Source organism: Mesoplodon mirus (assembly GCF_964341445.2).
Source record: "Mesoplodon mirus genome assembly, chromosome: 7".
Taxonomy (NCBI): domain Eukaryota; kingdom Metazoa; phylum Chordata; class Mammalia; order Artiodactyla; family Ziphiidae; genus Mesoplodon; species Mesoplodon mirus.
This window is the reverse complement of record NC_138983.1, coordinates 57,213,208-57,236,106: the sequence shown is the minus strand read 5'-3', so window position 1 is coordinate 57,236,106 and position 22,899 is coordinate 57,213,208. Positions and strand designations below refer to the sequence as shown.

The following is a 22,899-nucleotide window of genomic DNA, read 5'->3' as shown; positions in this document are numbered from 1 at the left end:
TGTAGCTAACAGGTTTCACAGTTGTTGAATTAACAGTGGCTTATTAAGAGACAGGGATAAACTTGGAAGTAGATCTTTACTAACCAAGTAACCACAGGGTTCTATCCATTTCAATGATTTTATCTAATTCTGGGGGAATAAATAGAAGGAAAGCTTATCAAATTTATGGATGCTACAAAGATGGAGAGTATGGTCAATATCATGAATGACAGAAACAGGATTCAAATATTTATATCTCCAAAGACTACAATGATGGAACAGAAATCAAGAGGATTAATTTTAAAGGAACAAATGCAAAATATCAGTGGAATATGTGCAGGATAAAGGATGACTAGTTGATGGTTCTAATCTTATGTTCCAACCACACCAATGAGAAGGCACTCTTCTTGCCTTTGCACTGGTTCTTGTCTCTGTTTAAGATGCCATTATACTTCTTTGAATAGGAAAATCCCACCATATATCCTTCAAGGCCCAACACAAATGTTGCCAGCTCCGAGAAGTTTTCCTTACTCCCTGAGACTGGGTTGGTCATTCTTTCCGCTCTGTGCTCTATCACATTGTGTACATGTTCTAAAGGTACACATATTTCCTCATTCCTCAAGGACAAGTGCCGTGTCATTCTTTATCTTTTCATCTGGAGTCTAGCATAGTTCCTGACATACAGTAAGCACTCTAATAAATGTTAACTTTTATCATCATCATCAGCAGAATCCTCCCTGTAACTTCTGAATCTATCCTCTCATCCTTTTTAACTCATGGCCCCAGGTCATGTAGTAATGGCCTGATTTGTATTCCTGCTTTTAGTATCCATCTTTCACACACTGTCATCTTCCTAACATGTAAATTTGATCATTTCGCTTCTTGTTTCAAAAGTCTTCAATAGCTCCCCACTGTCTACAGCAGTGGTCCCCAACCTTTTTTTTGGCACCAGGGACCAGTTTCATGGAAAACAATTTTTCCATGGACGGGGGTGGGGGTGATGGTTTCGGGATGATTCAAGCACATTACATTTATTGTGCATTTTATTTCTATTATTATTACATTGTAATATATAATGAAATAATTATACAATTCACCATAATGCAGAATCAGTGGGAGCCCTGAGCTTGTTTTCACTTGCCACTCACTGATAGGGTTTGATATGAGTCTGCAGGCAGTTGATTTACTATGGTCTCTGTGCAGTCAAACCTCTCCGCTAATGATAATCTGTATTTGCGGCCGCTCCCCAGCACTAGCATCACTGCCTCAGCTCCACCTCAGGTCATCAGGCATTAGATTCTCATAAGGAATGAGTAACGTAGATCCCCTGCATGCTCAGTTCACAGTAGGGTTCACGCTCCTATGAGAATCTAATGCCACTGCTGATCTGACAGGAGGCGGGGCTCAGGTGGTAATGCGAGGGATGGGGAGTGGCTGTAACTACAGAGGAAGCTTCACTTGCTGGCTTCGCCTGCCACTCACCTCCTGCTGTGCGGCCTGGTTCGGACTGGTACTGGTCTGTGGCCCGGGGGTTGGGGACCCCTGGTCTACAGAATCTTCTCAGTAGGGCATATAAATCCAGTCACATGTTCTTCCTACAGCCCAGCCCCATCTCTTGCTACACTCTCACTATACACTATACTGTACAGATACTGAACTACTTATCTCTGTAGTCCGGAATTATTTTTGTCTCTATATCTGGAATGTTCTCAATTTGCCTGTTTGCCAGGAAAACTGAATTTGATTCAACTGTATAAATATGTACTAAGTACTCTTCTATGGACTAAAACACAACAGTAAACAATACACACTGCCTTCTTTCAAGGCCTTACATTCTACTAAATGAGACAGAGTAAGTTTCATTCAAAAACACCTCTGTGTGGGACTTCCCTGGTGGTCCAGTGGGTAAGACTCCATGCCCCCAATGCAGGGAGCCCGGGTTCAATCCTTGGCCAGGGAACTAGATCCCACATGCCGCAACTAAGCGTTCGCATGCCGCAACTGAAAAAAAAAAAGATCCCACGTGCCACAAACTAAAGATCCCACATGCCATAACTAAGACCTGGCACAGCCAAATAAATAAATACTTAAAAAAAAAAGAACAAAACCAAAAACACCGCTGTGAAGCCTTTCCTGACTTTCCTCCTATTTCCTTTGGTCTCATTATATTTGTACACAGTGCCATTATAGCATTTCCTACTGCAAAATAATTGTTTACTTGCCTGCTTAACTCTGCACTGTAAAGCTCCACATGGGCAGATGGTTTCTCATTTTTATGTCCTTAATAGTTGGAAATAGATTCATGCATTAATACATTCAACAAACACACACACACACACACACACACACACACACACACACATATGCTAGGTAGTGTGCTAGGCCCCAGGGATACAATTATGAGTAGAGAACAGACACAATTTTGCTTTCATGAGGTTTACAGTATACTAGGAAGGCAAAAAGACAACATAATCAAGTATATAATTACAAATTAGGAGGAATATTAGGAAGAAAAGAAATCTGCTGCTATGAGAACATATAATGAGGAATCTGATATAGTTTGGAGAAGGCTTCCCTAAAGAAACAGATTTGAACTGGGACGTGAACCATGATTAAGAGTTAAGAAAGTGAACGGGAGAGTAAGCAGGATAGTTTTAGGCTGAGAGAAGAACATGACATAGGAGAGAGCCTGTTACTACTGAGGAAATGAAAGAGAGTCACTTACTGAAGTGCAGACAGTGAAGAGGGCAGAAATATGAAATGAGGATAAAGAGATAGACGAAGAGTCAAAAAGTGAAATAACCCAAATGTCCATCAACTGATGAAAAGATAAACGAGATAGGGTATAGCTATGCAATGGAGTATTATTCAGCATAGAAAGAATGAAATGTTGATACATGGTACAACATGCAAGAACCCTGAAAACATTATACTAAGTGAAAGGAGCCAGACACAAATGGTCACATACTGCATGACTCTATTTCTATGAAATATCCAGAACAAAGCAAACACAGAGACAGAAAGCAGATTAGTGGCTGCCAGAAGCTGGTGGGTAGGGAAAACAGGGAGTGACTGTTAATGGGGTACAAGGTTTCTTCTTGGGGTGATGAAAATGTTCTAGACTTAGATAGTGGGGTGGTAGTTGTAAAGCCTTGTGAATATACTAAAACCCACTGAATTGTACACTTTAGAATGGTAAATTTTATGGTATGCAAATTATACCTGAATTTCAAAAAATAAAGTTGGCAAAAGAAAAGAGCACATAGTGCCTTTTAAGTTATCTTGACTTTCCTCCCGTTCCCTTTGGAGGAATAAGAAGCCCCTGAAGGTTCTAGGTAGGGTATGGGGTAGCTGCTCCGAAATTACTTTTTGAACAAACAAAAAGACTTCATGATATATAACCCAATACTCTTTGCAACACTGAGAAATCTGTCTTTTGATTTAAACTGTTATTTATAATCCTGCTTCCTAGAAAACACCTTCAGGTGGACCTGAAGCTTTTGTTCAGAAAGAGTTATTCCTCTCCAGAGGGTCATCTTCTCAGATGTGCTATCTTATTTGTAGTTATGTCTTGATGTGTCTGTCATTGAAAGATAATACATGAGGATCAATCAGGGCTCAGATTGCAACAGGTAGGATTAGAATAACTGTGGCACAGGTATCTCAGTGGGCTCCCTCCTGAATGGGAGCCCTTCTTGCCAAATAATATTTATCTCCAACTATACTGATAGAGGATAAATTTTCATTTCCTAAATGAGGCTTTATTCCGATTTCCAAAATAATAGTGCTGCGATGGAATTTCAGAAAGTCCTAAAACTTTCTACTGCTCCTGACAGTATTAAAGGCCATGAACTACTCCATGAACATAAGGCCTGCTTGGAGAAGTCAAAATGCTTCTGACCAGTCACTTTCACTCCAGGGATCCAGCTGTGCTTCTATGTACCTGAGATTCATCCTCTGACCACTACTTCTCCTTGGTGCTTTAATAGTTTTACAATAGTAATGTTAAAAGATGTTGCTACAAAACCAAAGACCAAGACCAGCTAGTTTTCCCTTCAAAAATTGATGGGTGGGACTTCCCTGATGGCACAGTGGATAAGATTCCACGCTCCAAATGCAGGGGGCTCAGGTTTGATCCCTGGTCAGGGAACTAGGTCCCACAAGCACATTGCAACTAAGGAGCCTGCGTACCACAACTAAGGAGCTGACGAGCTGCAACAAAGACCCAGTGCAACCGAAAAAAAAAAAAAAAACAATCGATGGATAATGACTTTAAGCCCTCGTCCAAGGATTCATCTTACATGAAAAACATGATTTTTATTACACACGTGTATGTATATGTATGTATATGTGTATATATTAATATATATATATTACCTACTATCAGCTTTTAAGATCAATATCAAATAGTACACCTGGAATACCACTTAGCCTCATTCTCACTTGTTAAAGTTAATACTTGAACTTTCTGGTGCAGAACATTAAATACAACGGTAATAGTCTACTTATTCCCTTCAAAACATTATGAGAGAATAAACTGCATCCCAGTGCTTATTACCTTCATCTACGGAATTACTCCTTCTTGGATCACATTAGAATCATTTCATTTCATTTGGCTTTGCAATGTTTATCTTGGGAATAAAAAGCAGATTAATGAATTATGCAGAAAAGGTGACTGGCATCTAGGTTTTACCACCTTGTATGGTTAGTTAACTTTCAAAAGTGTGTCTGAGAGAGAGAAACACAAAGAGAGACAGGAAGAAAGAGACAAAGACCAGTCTTTGTCTTAATTTTTTAAGGGTAGAGTGTTTAATCACTTTTTTTTTTAAACTTCTTCCTCTGTGCCTTGTACGAATTGGAAATTTAGGAAAAATTATCTTCCTTTTTCTTTAAGAAACCACAGAATATAAGAAGTATCACAAGGGCCTCCCTGGTGGCGCAGTGGTTGAGAGTCCGCCTGCCGATGCAGGGGATACGGGTTCGTGCCCCGGTCTGGGAGGATCCCATATGCCGCGGAGCGGCTGGGCCCGTGAGCTATGGCCGCTGGGCCTGCGCATCCGGAGCCTGTGCTCCGCAACGGGAGAGGCCACAACAGTGAGAGGCCCGCATACCGCAAAAAGAAAAAAAAAAAAAAAAAAAAAAAAAAAAGAAGTATCACTGATTTGAAAACATTAAAAGATTTTTTAAAAACCTGAACCTTAGAATCAAGAAAATATGGTATGTGTCAACTGACTGATTTAATAAGAAAACAATTAAAATGAACTTACATGCATTTAAGGCAGATATTATAAAGTCATGTCTGAAAATGGAGTTCAGCAAACTCTATGCATGTTATTTGTGATAAAGAAATACAACGTTTAAGTTTAAATGCTTTTCTGAATGAAACTTAAAACCTACACATTGGCTACACTAGGTAAAACATCACCAAGTGCACACAAGTGAGGCCTGACCCTCAAACACAGGAATACGGCACTACGTTTTCAGAAAAACACCTGTCTGTGGGCAGGTGTTTAAACTGTGACTAAGTACTTCAGGGACAGAATATAATCTCTATTATATTCTGTGACATAATTACATCAGCCTGAGAATCAGAATCAAAAGCCACCAGAATATCAGAAAAATGAATACTATGTGCCTTTTCAAAATAGCTTGAAAAGGAAAAACAATAGGGAAGGGTCTTGATAAATGACTGATGAAAAAAGAAAACTTTCTAAAGCTATAAATGGCTAAGAATGTTGAAGATTTTGTCTGTTCACATATCACTTCCTTTCTTAGCCCCAAAGCTAATGCCATCAACGTCCACTACCTCAAGTTTTTAACCAACAGTAAATATGTTACAGAATCTAGGAAGACCAATCAAAACCGAAGTCTACATTTCCAGTCAGCAAAAATAATTCAACATTTCTAACATACGAAAGTGGCCTTACACTAAAAAAAAAAAAAAATCAAATTTAATGGAAAAATATAATACTTCATAGAAAACTGCATAAAAAGCTAAGATAATAAATAGTCAAATATTCACATTCTAATCTGATGGGTTAAAATTTTTAAAAAGAGCTACTTTAAAGTCATTTTAGAATTTTTTCCTCAAGGTCAAAGTTTTTTCAGCTTCATTAAAAAAATTCTATTGCAGCCAAAGCAATGTTGAGGGAAAAAAACGGAGCTGGAGTAATCAGACTCACTGACTTCAGACTATACTACAAAGGTACAGTAATCAAGACAATATGGTACCAACACAAAAACAGAAATATAGATCAATGGAACAGGATAGAAAGCCCAGAGATAAACTCACATACCTATGGTCAAGTAATCTATGACAAAGGAGGCAATGATATAACAATAGAGAAAAGACAGTCTCTTCAAGTTTTTTGTTTTTTTTTTTGCGGTACGCGGGCCTCTCACTGCTGTGACCTCTCCCATTGCGGAGCACAGGCTCCGGACGCGCAGGCTCAGCGGCCATGGCTCACGGGCCCAGCCGCTCCACGGCATGTGGGATCTTCCTGGATTGGGGCACGAACCCGTGTCCCCTGCATCGGCAGGCGGACTCTCAACCACTGCGCCACCAGGGAAGCCCGACAGTCTCTTCAATAGTGGTGCTGGGAAAACTGGACAGCTACATGTAAAAGAATGAAATTAGAACACTCCCTAACACCATACACAAAAATAAACTCAAAATGGATTAAAGACCTAAATGTAAGACCAGACACTATAAAACGCTTAGAGGAAAACACAGGAAGAACACTCTTTGACAGAAATCCCAGCAAGATCTTTTTTGACCCACCTCCTAGAGTAATGGAAATAAAAACAAAAATAAACAAATGGGACCTAATGAAACTTAAAAGCTTTTGCACAGCAAAGGAAACTATAAACAAGATGAAAAGACAACCCTCAGAATGGGAGAAAATATTTGCAAAAAAATCAACGGACAAAGGATTAATCTCCAAAATATATAAACAGCTCATGCAGCTCAATATTAAAAAAACAAACAACCCAATCAAAAAATGGACAGAAGACCTAGATAGACATCTCTCCAAAGAAGACATACAGATGGCCAAGAGGCAAATGAAAAGCTGCTCAACATCACTAATTATTAGAGAAATGAAAATCAAAACTACAATGAGGTATCACCTTGCACCGGTTAGAATGGGCATCATCAGAAAATCTACAAACAATAAGTGCTGGAGAGGGTGTGGAGAAAAAGGAACCCTCTTGCACTGTTGGTGGGAATGTAAATTGATACAGCCACTTTGGAGAACAGTATGGAGGTTCCTCAAAAAACTAAAAATAGAACTACCATATGACCCAGCAATCCCACTACTGGACATATACCCTGAGAAAACCGTAATTCAAAAAGAGTCATGTACCACAATGTTCACTGCAGCACTATTTACAGTAGCCAGGACACGGAAGCACCCGAAGTGTCCATCAACAGATGAATGGATAAAGAAGATGTGGCACATATATACAATGGAATATTAGTCAGCCATAAAAAGAAACGAAATTGAGTTATTTGTACTGAGGTGGATGGACCTAGAGTCTGTCATATAGAGTGAAATAAGTCGGAAAGAGATAAACAAATATCGTATATTAACTTATATATGTGGAATCTAGAAAAATGGTAAAGATGAACTGGTTTGCAAGGCAGTAACAGAGACACAGACATAGAGAACAAACGTGTAGACACCAAGGGTGGAAAGTGGTGGGTGTGGTGGTGGTGGTGGGATGAACTGGGAGATTGGGATTGACATGTATACACTAATATGTGTAAAATAGATAACTAATAAGAACCTGCTGTATAAAAAATAATTAAATTAAATTAAAACAACCACAAAAAAAACTCTATTGCTAGCATTCTTAGCAAGTACTCTCATGCCTCTCCCCAAGAGCAATGGAACCAGTGATTTCTGCTGTATATCACTTTCACTCCCCTGCTCATTTGAGTCCATTCCTGTGAAATCACATTCTCTGCCACCATACATCCTACTCCCCATAAGGCCTAAGATGCTAATTCTTCTATGAAGAAAGGTTCTCCACAAAGAAAGACCACTGCAACTGCTCCCTCCTTATACATTCAACACCAATTTGGGGTGCTAGGTATAAAACAGGGAACAAAACAAAGAACCTGCTCTCAGGAATCTTACATTCCAGTGAGATATGATGGCCTATACCTATCTGAACCATTTGCATTCATAGAACCACACAATTGGAAGGAAGGTATTCATGCACATATAGTGTTGCCTTGAGGATTAAATGAGATAATATGAATGTAAAGCCTACATAGAATAACAGCTTAATAAATAATGGCTATTACTATTACATGCTCTTAGATTGTAGTTACTTTTGTGGAGGTCTTAGTTCTACTTCTAATTTTAAGATCCCCAGCAGCAAGGATTCACAATGCACTCATCTCACTTCTTTGGTAAAGAGGCACTTACAATTATATGCTATACAGAATAAAGAAGATAAAAGTCCAGCCTTAAAAATGAATGAAATTCTGACATGTACTATAACATGGATGAACCTAAAGACATTATGCTAAGTGAAATAAAGCAAACACAAAAGGACAAATATTGTATGATTCCGCTTATATGAGGTACCTACAGTAGTCAAATTTGTAGAGACAGAAAGTAGAACTGTGGTTTCCAGGGGGCTAGAGAAGAGAATGGGGAGTTACTGTTTAATAGGTACGGAGTTCCAGTTTGAGAAGATTGAAAAGTTCTGGAGGTGGATAGTGGTGATGGTTGCATAACATTGTGCATGTACTTAACATCACCAAACTATACATATAAAAGTGGTCAAAATAGTAAATTTTATGTTATTTATACTTTACCAGAATAATTAGAAAGTCAGCTTTCTCACTTTCCTTTCCCCAAAAGATCTCAGAACAAGGCAAGCATGTCCATTCTTACCACTTCTATTCAACACTATACTAAGAATCCTAGCCAATGCTAAAAGGCAAGAAATAAAAAGACTTGTGGATTAGAAAGACAGAAGTAAACTATATTTGATTTGACATGATCACGATCACTGAAATCCGTAAAGAATCCACAAAAAAGCTACTAGAACTAATAAGTGAATTTAGGAACTGTAGGATACAATGTCATATGGCAGACTGCATTTGCAAAAAAAAAAAAAAAGCCACAGCAATATTTCTGGTGCCATATGTTCTTCCATAACTTTGCCTCCTTCCCCCTCCCCCCACCATTAAGAAGTAGAATCTATCCCATCAATCCCTCTTGACACTGGACAGAACTTTGTAACTTTTTCAATGAATGGAATGCAGAAGACTCTATGTCCTCTGAGACAATTTCATAAAAGGCAATATTACCTGTGTCTGGCCAGCCTCCCTGCCTCACTCATATATTTGTCTCTGGAACCCAAACACAACACCGTGAGAAAGCCCAGGCAACACAGAGAAGCCGAGTGCAGCAGCTCCAGCCGACAGCCCCAGCAAGGTCCTAGCCAATAGGGAGCATCAATCACCAAAAATATGAGAAAGTAAGCTCTCAGAAGAATTCAGCCCCTAGCCTTTGAGCTGCTCTAGCTGCTAAGGAATGGTATAGAGACAAATGAACCTCTCTGAGCCCTACCCAAAGTATAGATTCAAGAGCAGAATAAATGCTGATGCTATTTTAAGACACTAAGCTTTACAATAATCTGTTATGCAGAGTAACACAGTAACTGGACAGGTCAATATGTAAAAATCGATTGTACTTCTAAATATTAATAAAAAGAGTTGAAAGATGAAATTAAAACATAAATTATAGTAACACTGACATACTTAGGAATACATTTAACAAAATATATGCAAGACTGCTGAGGTAGGCAGAATTATAGGATGATTCCAATGTCTTTTGCCCTTATAAAATCTTAATGTGGACAGAACACATGACTATGAGACATCATTCCTACAATTATGTTGTTACATAGTAAGAGGGAGATCATCTGGTGGACTTAATCTATTCACAAGAGCCCTAGATGCAGAGAATTTTCTCTAGTTAGTAGCAAAAGAGAAAGCAGAGATTGAAAAAAACTGAAAAGGATTCTGTGCTAGTTTGGACATGAAGGGAGTCATGTGCAAAGGACCTGAGCATAACTTCTAAGAGCTGAGAAGTGACCCTCAGCTTACAGCCAGCAAACAAAAAAAGGACTTAAGTCCTATAACCACAAGGAACAGGACTGTGCTAACAACCTGAATGATCCTCGAATCGGATTCTCCTTAAGAGGCTCCAGATGAGAACCCAGAGCAGGTGACACCTTGAATTTTGGTCTTGTGAGAGCCTAAGCAGAGAACCCAGCTGAGCCCACCTGGACTTTTGACCTACAGAACTGTGAGATAATAAATGGGGTTAGTTTAAAGTCTCTAAGTCTGTGTCAATCTGTTATATAGTGATACAAATTGAATATACTGCAAAGGAGCAAGAGAGAAGTTTTGGGGGGTAGAAATATTCTAAATATTGATTGTGATTATGAAAATGATTACATGGGTATATATACTTGTCAAAACTCAACCACTGGGGACTTCCCTGGTGGTCCAGTGGTTAAGAATCCACCTTCTAAGGAGATGTTGGTTCAATCCCTGGTTGGGGAACTAAGGTCCCACATGCCATGGGGCAACTAAGCCCATGAGCCACAACTACTGAGTATGCGTGCCACAACTAGAGAGCCCACGTGCCACAACTAGAGAGAAGCTCGAGCGCCACAACAAGGAGCCCGCGTGCCACAGCAGAGGATCCCCCATGCCACAACAAAGATCCCATGTCCCGCAGCTAAGACCCGACACAGCCATAAATAAATAAACAAACAAATATTTTAAAAAACCTCAACCAACTGTATACTTAAAGTAGATACATTTTATTGTATGTTAATTATACCTTAATAAAGTTGACTTAAAAATAGTTGGTTTAAGTATTCTCCTTATACCTCTTATCACCCTACACATTATCCCATAAGTAGTTTTATATACTCTCTGCTTCAATACTCATTTATTGTTTTAAAAAAAATTTAATTGAAGTATAGTTGATTTACAACATTATATTAGTTTCAGGTGTAGAACACAGTGATTTAATATTTTTATAGATTATACTCCATTTAAAGATACTAAAAAATAATGGCTATATTACCCAGTGCTGTACAATATATCCTTGTTGCTTGTATTTTATACATAGTAGTTTGTATCTCTTAATCCCATAACCCTATCTTGTCTCTTTCCTCTTCCCTCTCCCCATTGGTAACCACTAGTTTGTTCTCTATATCTGGAGTCTGTTTCTGGTTTGTTTTATTTTTTTAACTGAAGATAGTTGATTTACAAGGCTGTGTTAGTTTCTGGTGTATAGCAAAGCGATTCAGATATATATGATATATATAAATATATAAATATAATTTGGTTCCCTGTGCTACACAGTAGGACCATGTTGTTTATCTATTTTATATATAGTAGTTTGTATCTGCTAATCCCAAACTCCTAATTTATCCCTCCCACCCCTATTTCCCCTTTGGTAACCATAAATTTGTTTTCCATGTCTGTGAGTCTGTTTCTGTTTTTAAATACATTCATTTGTATCATTTTTTAGATTCCACATATAAGTGATATCACATTATATTTGTTTTTCTCTGTCTGACTTACTTCACTTAGTATGATAATCTCTAGGTCCATGCATTTTGCTGCAAATGGTATTATTTCATTCTTTTTTATGGCTGAGTTGTATATATGTACCACATCTTCTTTTTTTTTTTGCTGTACGCGGGCCTCTCACTGCTGTGGCCTCTCCCGTTGCGGAGCACAGGCTCCGGACACACAGGCTCCGCGGCCATGGCTCGCGGGCCCAGCCGCTCCGCGGCATGTGGGATCTTCCGGGATCGGGGCACGAACCCGTGTCCCCTGCATCGGCAGGCGGACTCTCAACCACTGCGCCACCAGGGAAGCCCATACCACATCTTCTTTATCCATTCATCTGTTGATGGACATGTAGGTTGTTTCCATGTCTTGGCTATTGTAAACAGTGCTGCTATGAACACTGGGGTGCATGTATCTTTTCAAATTAGAGTTTTCTCCAGATATATGCCCAGAAGTGGGATTGCTGGATCATATGGTAGCTCTATTTTCAATGTTTTAAGGAACCTCCAAACTGGTTTCCATAGTGGCTGCACCAATTTATACTCCCACTAACAGTACAGGAGGGTTCCCTTTTCTCCACACCCTCTCTAGCATTTATTGTTTGTGGACTTTTTAATGATGGCCATTTTGACTGGTGTGAGATGATACCTCATTGTACTTTTGATTTGCATTTCTCTAATAATTAGCAATGTTGAGCACCTTTTCATGTGCCCACTGGCCATCGGTATGTCTTCTTTGGAAAAATGTCTGTTTAGGTCTTTTGCCCATTTTTTGATTGGGTTGTTTTTTTGTTATTGAGTTGTATGAGTTGTTTGTACATTTTGGTGATTAAGCCTTTGTCAGTCGTGTCATTTGCAAATATTTTCTCACAGTCAATAGGTTGTCTTTTCGTTTTGTTTATGGTTTCTTTTGCTGTGAAAAAGCTTGTAAGTTTGATTAGATCCCATTTGCTTATTTTTGCTTTTATTTCTATTGCCTTGGGAGACTGACCTAAAAAAACATTGCTACGATTTATGTCAGAGAATGTTTTGCCTAAGTTCTCTTCTAGGAGTTTTATGGTGTCCTGTCTTATATTTAAGTCTTTCAGGCATCTTGAGTTTATTTTTGTGTATGGTGTGAGGGAGTGTTCTAACTTCACTGATTTACATGTAGCTGTGCAGCTTTCCCAATACAACTTGCCGAAGAGACTATCCTTTCTCCATTGCATATTCTTGCCTCCTTTGTAGAAGATTAATTGACCATAGGTGTGTGGATTTCTGGGCTCTCTATTCTGTTCCATTGATCCATATATCTGTTCTTGTGCCAATACCACACTGTTTTGATTACTTGTGTTTTATACATTCGTTTTATTTTTTTTTTTTAGATTCCACATATAGGTGATAACATACAGTAGTTGTCTTTCTCTGATTTATTTCACTAAACACAATACCCTCTAGGTCTATCTGTGCTAAAAATGGCAGAATTTCATTCTTTTTTATGGCTGAGTAATATTCCATTGTTTACATACATCTTCTTTATCCATTTGTCTGTTGATGAACACTTAGATTGATTCCATATCTTGGATATTGTAAATAATGCTGCTATTAACATTGGGGTGCATGCAGCTTTTCAAATTACTGTTTTTGTTTTCTTCATATATATACTCAGTAGTGGAATTGCTGGATCATATGGTAGTTCTATTTTTAGTTTGTTGAGGAAGCTCCATACTGTTTTCCATAGTGACTACACCAATTTACATTCCCACTAACAGTGTACTAGAGAACCCTTTTCTCCACTTCCTTGTTATTTGTAGACTTTCTGATGATAGCCATTTTGACAGGTGTGAGGTGATATCTCATTGTGGATTTGATTTGCATTTCTCTGTTAATCAGCAACTTGGGCATTTTTTCATGTGCCTGTTGGCCATCTGTATATCTTCTTTGGAAAAATGTCTATTCAGATTTTCTGCCCATCTTTTAATCAGATTGTTGTTTTCTTTTTAACATTAAGTTGTATGAGCTGTTTATATATTTTGGATATTTACCCTATTGGTCATACCATTTGCAAATATTTTCTCCCATTTAGAAGGTTGTCTTTTTGTTTTGTCCTTGGTTTCCTTTGCTGGGCAAAGCTTTTAAGTTTAATTAGACCCTATTTGTTTATTTTTGCTTTTGTTTCTTTTACCTTAGGAGACAGATCCCCCAAAAATATCGTTAAGATTTATGTTAAAGAGTGTTCTGCCCATGTTCTCTTCTAGGAGTTTTATAGTTTCAGGTCTTACATTTAGGTTTTTAATCCATTTTGAGTTTATTTTTGTATATGGTATGAGAAAATGTTCTAATTTCATTCCTTTACATGTAGCTGCCTAGTTTTCCCAACACCACTTATTGAAGAAATTATCTTTTCTCTGTTGTATATTCTTATCTCCTTTGTTGTAGATTAATTGACTGTAAGTGTGTGGGTTTACTTCTGGGCTCTGTGTTCTGTTCCACTGATCTATGTGTCTGTTTTTGTACCAGGATCATACTGTTTTGATTACTATAGCTTTGTAGAATAGTCTGAAGTGAGGAAGCATGATACCTCCAGCTTTGTTCTGTTTTCTCAAGATTGCTTTTGTCCCTCAATTATTGTTGGCTCTCTAGCCTAAGATATCCAATTAAGCTCTCAAGTCAGAATACTCAATTTCCTGTTGGTCTTGTCCACTGGAGGATTTGGGCAGTACATTATCATGATCTGATTTACATTTTTAAGAGATTACTTTGAAAGAATCTAGCATGAAGATTAGCTAGGTAAAGCTAAGAATTCTATTAAAGGAACCCTGTCTTAGTTGTTTCCAAATTATATTTCAAGGAACCCTAGTATTCTGCATAATGCCTCAGGAACTAAGGGAAAGAAGTAGAGGATGACATATGCAAGTTGGGTAATGGGGCCCACACAAAGCAGAAAGAGGCTCACAGGCTTTAACCAAACAGCTTCCCTTTTATCTGCTTTATGTATAAGGATTCCATGTAAGAGTCTGTAGCAGTTGTTCAACTGCTAAAAATATTTTAAAATCACTGCTTTAGAAGTTTGGTTAAAATGGCCAAGAAGTATCCTAATTTTTTGTGTCACAGGGAGCCAACCATAATATAAACAATATAGCAGGGGAAAGGATGTATCACCTCATACTCCATATACCCTTTAGGGGCTGCTCTAGAGAATTATAACCTTCTTGTTTCTGGCTCACTGCTCATATGGCTCATGTCCAATTTATCTCCGTATCACCATGCGTATCACCAGATATACACTCAAATATTTGCTGAGTTTAACATAACACACTAACAGTGTTAAAAGGTATAATAAAAAGTGCTGTAACACAATCTGGCCCTCTTTGGTAAAGCTGCTAATACACACCACTCCTATGGCTATTTCCTTAAGAAATTCTTGCATAAATACACCGAGATACATACAAGAATGTTGATAGCAGCATTGTTTATAAGAATAAAACCAAAGCAACTAAACTTTCAGCTAAGAAAATGGATAAGTAACTTATGATACATAGACAATGAAATACTAAATAGCAAAACGGTAATTAATAAGGTTAAAAATCCATATTGATGAATTTCAACAAATATAATGTTCAGTGGGAAAAAAGCAAGTTGCAGAATATTACAGGGTACAATACCATCTAAGACAATACAATATATTGTCAGAGTGGTAGTTACAACGTGGTGGATGAGAGGGATGTTTTGGGAGTAGTCATACAGGAGGCTTCCATTTTATTAGTAGAGTTTCATTTCTGAAGCTGAGTGGTGAGTTAATGGGTATTCATTTAATTTTTCTTTGAATGTATTTATATATTTAGAAAATTTCATATATAGTTTTTAAAGTGCTATACCAAGGGTCTGCAACTAAGGCCTGTGGGCCAAATCCAGCCTGATGCTTATTTTTATAAATAAGGTTTTATTGGAACAGCCATTTATTTGTTTACATGTTGTCAATGCCTATCCTACAACATCAGAGTTGAGTGGTTGTGACAGAGAAGCCTAAAATATTTACTATTAGGCCCTTTACAGAAAATGTTTGCCAACCTCTGTTTGATTTCAAGGTATACAGTGCAAATGAAGAAGCAATTAATTCTGAAATAATACGAATACAATCATGGTTATGGTTATTGGGGGAAATGATCGTCAGTGTTATTGATAGCCAGATAAAGGAGGAAGGGAGGAAAACAAGCAAAAACTAAATAAGCTGTAGTCCACTGCTGTCCAATAGAACTTTCTGTGATGATGGTAATATTCTATATCTGCACTGTTCAATATGGTAGCCACTACCTACGTCACTTTTGAGCACTTGAAATGTGGCTATCGTGACTGAAGAACAGAATTAAAAATTTCACTTATACTTAATTATTTTAAATAGTCACATGAACCTAAGGACTATTGTATTTGACAGTGCAGCTGTGGTCAGCAGTTGTCACCTGAAACCTAGAAGGGGGTACTTATTCAAGGGAACAATGGGAAACAGAGTTGCCTCTAGTTTAGAAAGTTTCAGCCACTGAAGGAGAGGCAAACATATGGATAATTATAAGGGCAAGGTTACATACAGATTTGAGAATCATACAATATTAATAAAAACAGAGCCAAATAATTACTCTCTGAAAGAAAGAGTATGTAAAGTAAGAGAAGCAGAGAGCCAATCTTGAGATTTGGGGACTTCCATGTTAATTTGTTAAGTTAACAAACATTACTAGGTGGATCAGAAGCATAACAGCTAGAGAGATGGCAGGGAAACCAGAAGAGTTATGACTTAAAATCAAGAAGATGAGAGTTAAAAATCCTACATGAGAATGAAGAAGACTTTTGGAATAATTAGTGCTTTAGCCAGAAAAGCCCTAAAAATAAAAGACTTGGGTACCAATAATGACTTTCTCTTCATTTAACCAAGACAAATGTCTGTAAAAGATATGCCATATTATCATATTTTCTATATTTGTCACATATAAAGATGTTCACCTTTTATTACTTTGCCCAATTATCAACTAATCCAGATATGTTTAGCTTCCACTAAACATTTGTCTAGAGATAGGGTCCTAGTGTTAAGCTTTTCAGAAAGTCTTTCATTAGATTGACATTTGTTCCCTTTTCTAGTATGATGCATTATACTTCATCCTTCCTCATCCAAACCACTAAGAAAATATTCCACAAGCTTTTAAAAGTAAAAATATCAGTTTATATATTGCACAAGAATACACTACAAAAAAGGAACATTTGAGGAACAAACTACCTTACCTCCCAACAGTCAGCTGAACTGCTTTCTATAGATTTGATGAAATCAGTTATCTGGTTTCCATGGCTTAGCAAACGTTTTTTGTTTTTTGTTTTTTGTCATTGTTGTTTTAGTTTCAAGTTTGAAAAAATCTGCCTGATAACATACAGACACAGAGTAATATATTTAGTATCCATGCTAATCAGTACTGGCATAAGGAATACAAAATATTCCTTGGAGAACCTGTCTAAATACTTTATTTAGAAACTGACATGATCTTATTCTTTAGAATAATTAGAACAGGGGACAATCTGCAATTTTCAATTGTTAATTTTATTCTACAGTTCTCTCAGAATTTATGACATTTACAGTATGCTAGCACTTATTATACTAAATTTTACCAACAAGAAGATTGGAATGGTATGTAGAAAAGAACACAGCATGAAATCTAGGAAAGAATACAGGGTATGAAGTTACAGAGACCTTGATTTAAGTCCTGGCTATTATATACATTAACTGAACCTCACTGAGCCTTCGCTATCTGACCTGTAAAACAGGGATAATGTTATTTACCTTGAAAGATGTTATCAAAACTAAATGAAATAATGTATTCTGGGTACCTAGACAGAGAACCCAACAATGTTAGACACCCAAACAGTTGTTCCACTCTCACTCCCAAGCATTTGAGGTCTCTTCTACACTCTCCCCTTCCTTGAAAACAAGATTTATTTAAAACAGAATAATAGAATTTCTGTTACTTAATAGGACAATATATAACGTATATAAAAAGTTTCAAAATTAACAAAAACACTCTTCATTATCTCATTTGCTCCTCACAGAAGCCAAAGGAGATAAGATAGTGCAGGATTATCCCACATTTAACAAGGAAAAAGGAAATAAGTCCAATAAACTGGTATTATTTAAAGAGCTAATGGCACCAGCTCTGAAGGCAGAGAGACCTGCCAGAGTTGAATCCAGGCTTTGTCATAGTTTCCTCATTTGTAAAATGGGAATGATTCATCCTGCAAGGATTAAAATGAGATTGATTCTTCATTCACTCATTCATTCATTCATTCTTCAATATGTATTAATTTACAAACATTTAGCATATATTAGGAATCAAACACTGTACTAGGTAGCAAGGATGGAGTCTCAAGTGATACAGACACAATCATTGCCCTCATGGAATGTATAGTTAAGTGGGAGATAAGGCATTTATCACATAATCACACAGATACAGGTAAAACTACAACCATGTTAAGTACTTCAAAGACGAGATAAACCATTTTATGAGACCATCATATCGGGTGGGAGTGTAACTGGGTTAAGGAGATCATGGAAGTCTTCCTCAGCAAACAACACAAGAAAAGAGATCTGAAGAAATGGTGAAGGGAGCAAAGGAGTTTTGACCAACTCAAGAGGAGAGGTACAAGGATACTGACATTACAGTTTCCCCTACAAATGGTCCAGGAGAACACCCTACAGTGAAGCTCAAAGTTGACAAGTCCTTCCCACAGGCTAAAAGAGAGACTATGCACGGAAAAGAAAATTTTAAAATAAATTCTGTTATTGAGACCACCAGAATTAAAAAGAGAAGATAAAGCACAAAAACCTGTTATAAAAAAAGAACATTCAGGAAACAAAAAGATATTAAAACCATGTTTAAAAAATTAAAAACTTAATAAAAGAGTGAACTATAAAGCTGAAGAGGTCTCCCAGACAGTAGAGCATAACGACAAAGAACAATAATAGAAAAAAGAAATTTGAAGGACTAGGCCAGGAGTCCTTAATAATTAGAATTCCAGAATAATTAAGTCCAACATCTTAATAATTAGAATTCTAGAAAGAGAAAACAAAAGGGAAGAATTAATTTAAGAATCAAAGGACATATTGATAATATTTCATAAGCTTTTAAAAAGAAAAAACACTAGATCAGATATGAAGAATGAAGAATCAGATGGTTTGGAGTTCTCAGTACCAACACAGGAAACAAGAAAACACGAAGAATTGTCTTCAACATTTGAATAAAAATGGTTTTTAACCTTTAATTCTATACCCAAGTATGAGCACAGAAAAATGACATCTTTATAACACGGTATCTCAAAAAACTTACCTCCCATGCCCAGTCTCTCAAGAAAGTACTGGAGGATGTATTCCACCAAAGAACAAAGTAAACCAAGAAAAAAGATGTGATACAGACAGCTGGAGATCCAACATAGGAGAGAGGCAAAGGAAGGTCCCAGAATAAGTGCATTACACGGGACACAGAGGGCAATTAATCCAGATTAGAGTAGTAACACAAGACATACTGAGGGCTGTCATCACTAAGATCCTATCAACTGCTAATGTAAGAATAGAACATCCAAGAAATATAAGGAAAAAAATAATCAATTGTTTAATAAATCCCTGAGAAGGCAGGAGGGAATGAGAAATGATCCAAAGCTGAAGTGAAACAGTCATCTTTAGATAGTTATTGAGACTCTTTGGAAGAGTCTTGAACACAGATGAAGCCTGTAATGGGACAATAATGGAGTTCCCTTTTAATGGTTTCTATTTTCTCTGTAAATTAGGAAGAAAGACCACTTGCTAAGTGTGAAAGAAAAGGGGTAAGTCAGATTTGAGGAGAAGGGCAAAAGTTGAAAAAATTGTTGAAAATAGTAGAGAAAGTCAACCAGGGAAATACAGTAGGATATCTGAGCAGTGTTGAGTGTCCATTTGATACTGGTTCCACATTAATTTACAATCATGAATCTGTTCTGTTGAAAAGTTTTCTTCAACAGTGCTTGGCTACTTAGATGCAGATATAGAGAGAGTGGTTCATCCACAGCTGGGATTTCATTTCATTTCATTTCATTTATAGGCTAGTGTGTTATTTAAATAATGAACCATATACTCTAACCAGGATAAAGAAGAAAATGAGAATGGATAATATGCCCAAAGTGATCAGGATAATGCCAGGATAATACCAAGCAATCAAAAAAAAAAAAAAAAGATAGCTGCTATTACTACTAACCATGGTCCTCTGGCAGTAAGTGATTTCATTATTCTAATTTGTAATCATTTCTATGTATCTCTCTCTTTGACTAGACTGAGCTCTTTGAGGATAAGAGTGTCTTGTTCATTTTTGCTTCTTCCCAAAGCCTAGCATAGTAGCTACTACACTCTAAGTGACTATTAAATGTGTATGATGAAATCAATGACTCAAATCTCCTGTTTCCAAGCTATTCATATAAATATTTTTAAAAAAGATTCTACTTAAGGCATTATAACTTTAACAAAAATCCAGAAAATAGACCTTACCAAGACAGCTACTAAAGGGCCACTGTCAATTCAATGATAGAAACTTACTAAATAGCTAACAGCATGATTAATGGGAGTTGTCCAATACTGCAGACTATGAATAAGCATGTGGAAGAAAATGAATTAACACACACAACATGAAAATTGAGAATACATTTTCCTATTTTTAAGGGACAGGAGGGACTCCTTCCTCTATTATATATATATATATTAATCATTTCAGTACCCTCTAATGTTTCATGAAACGAGTAATCTGAAGCATAACCTATCCAATGATGATCAAATACCTAGGTGCATAAGGACTTCAAAGTAAGTTCAAAGATACATAATCTGATTGCTGGCTAGGCCCATTAACCTCCTCTTTGATTCTGGCAGGGGGTAGATCCCCCAAATAATTCTGTACCTTTCCTGGTTTATAAAAGGCCATAGGGTTTTAGGAAAGAGATCTTTTTTGGCTGTGGATTCAATTTAAAAAGCATAAAGATTTTATTTTTGCTGATGCTTAAACTAATACAGTGTTCATTTAAAAATATGCAAAGGGGAAAGTATATAGTTAACAGCTTTGTTGTAATAGCAGATGGTATATGGGGAATTACAAACTTAAATGTGAGCTGTATTAAAAATCTTTTTTAATAAAGGAGTTGTTTGAAACTGAGTATATATATTTCCCTAGAGAAACCAGGTTATACTGGGAGGCCAAGTCTCCAGCTGGTCCTTGTAAGTCTGAAGCACTGTGTAACACCTAATAAGATACTAAAATGTCTAAACCTTTAGGTCCAACATTTTATGGGAAAATGTATGCAGAGTTCTCATCTGGGATGTCAAAACAATTCCTTGTCTCTCTTACCACCTGTATCCTAACCAGCAGAAGTCAGAACAGGATGGAAGCCAGGAAAAGGGGATTTCAGACAATAAACAAAAAGGAAATAAAAAATTTTGCAATAGGATACTTTTTAGTTCAGTTTTACTCTCTCCATCCCTCCGTTTTTCCTTAAAGTTTCCAGTAAATGTCCTGTCTCTACTTCCAAGGAAAGAACTCGTAGTTTCTGGACAGAGTTTATCTCTTTTCCAGAGGCACTGTAGAAAAAAAAGAGTGCCCATTCCTGCTGCACCCCCTTCTCAACACCTCTGATTCGTAAAGCAAGCAATTCAATGAAAGCAATGTGGTTGGACAGTCATTAAGAACAATACATTTGAGAGGGATGGGTTGAAAATAAAGATAGAATAATCAAAAGTTTGTGTCCTTGAGACAACAGGAGAGAATGAGATACAATTCAAAGCAAAACTTGTCTATCAGCAGTGAGGGCAAACCTGGCAGCATGTTAAAAAAGTTTTCTGCTCCTCCACCCTTTGTCCTTTACTTGAGTTAAAGTTAAAGATACATATAGGTGTATAAACAGAGAAAGACCAAGATCGAATTTTGTCATACAAGAAACTGTAACCCTACATTTCAGGGTAGAGACATTTTCATATAACTACGAGTTACATTTTCTCTTGTTTTACACACAGGCACCTCATAAAATATTAATGCACAAGTTTACCTATCAATTAAGCATAAAATGATAAAATTTTAAAAAGCTAAGCTTTTAAAAAATAATCATATATTAATAACCACTCTACAGTAAATATCTGCTGCTGCTAGGGAATAATACAATCTTTTACTATGATTTGGCTTTAAACATTTTCTTATACTAAAATTAATTCAGATTACATGAAACAGAGGTCGCCTAAACAATACCAAGTATATTCCAACAAAATGCGAGGTAGCCTGGCTGCTATTGTATAGACTCAATCCCATACACCCAACAGTCAACTCATGAGTTGTTATGTCTTTAATGATACAATATTACCACAGATATTAAGGCTGTATTACCTTCATAATGTTAACTAAATCTGTTTGATAGTAGCGATCCTGGTGTGCATTTGCTGCCGCTAATGTAAGAAGATAATCATTCCTTGCGTGGGTAGCTTTGGAATTACACTCAGATCGCCGGGCTTTTAACTAAAACATAGTAAGAGAAAAGAAAAAGTCAGTGCAAACTGATACTGTACTGAAAAACATATGAGGATACCACTCTTAGTTGGCTCAACAAGAGTAAAGATGACCATGTGGAGAAACACTGATATGCATATAAAAATTCTTCAACACTACTGAAGAATTAAATAAACAGTGACTAGAACTGTTTGACACAGTAAGAGTGCTTTCAAATATTTGTTATTTACACTTTAAGAATTTCCAAAGCTTTTGAGAGAACTTCATAATGTTTTGCTCATTTTATTATGATGGGAAGATAAAGGTTCTCAAATTAAGTAAGTCCCTTATCTTCAAAGACTTGGGTAAATCTGCTGGAGTTAGAAAATAGTTTGAAAAAAAAATCAACACCCCCTAATGTGCCAAAAGAAATGCATGCTAGTTGGGAGCCAGGCAGACAAAGGTAGGTCACTAGGCTTATTTATCAGGTATTCTACAGCTTGAGGATCCCACAGGAAAAATTCACTTGCATCTGGCCCAGAATATCTGCTCAGAGGTATAAATCTGAGTGAAATGGATTTTATTGAGCTTTCTAAAGCCCATGGACTTGTTAAAGTCTCTTGGACTAAGTGTTGAAGACAACAGGCTACCTAAGCAGGTTAGGTATAGAAACTTATCTCTAAAGCAATCTTGAGAAGCAGGGAGTATCCAAAGTGCTGATACTTAGTTGAAAAACCCTCAAGAACTGGGAAAAAAAGTTCTTCCCTAATGACTTTAAAATGCTTCTCTAAATGGAAATCAGATG

The 22,899-nt window shown here is 37.0% G+C and overlaps 1 protein-coding gene across 3 annotated transcripts in view; it reads right to left on the bottom strand.

Moving 5' to 3' along the window:
• The window catches only part of FCHSD2 (FCH and double SH3 domains 2), a 316,260-nt gene that overhangs the window by 142,044 nt on the left and 151,317 nt on the right, over positions 1-22,899 (bottom strand). For all 3 annotated transcript variants that reach the window (XM_082626729.1, XM_082626728.1, XM_082626727.1), the window contains exon 8: positions 21,996-22,124. In XM_082626729.1, the coding sequence (XP_082482855.1) occupies positions 21,996-22,124 (129 nt within the window). The remainder of the gene's footprint in view (positions 1-21,995; positions 22,125-22,899) is intronic.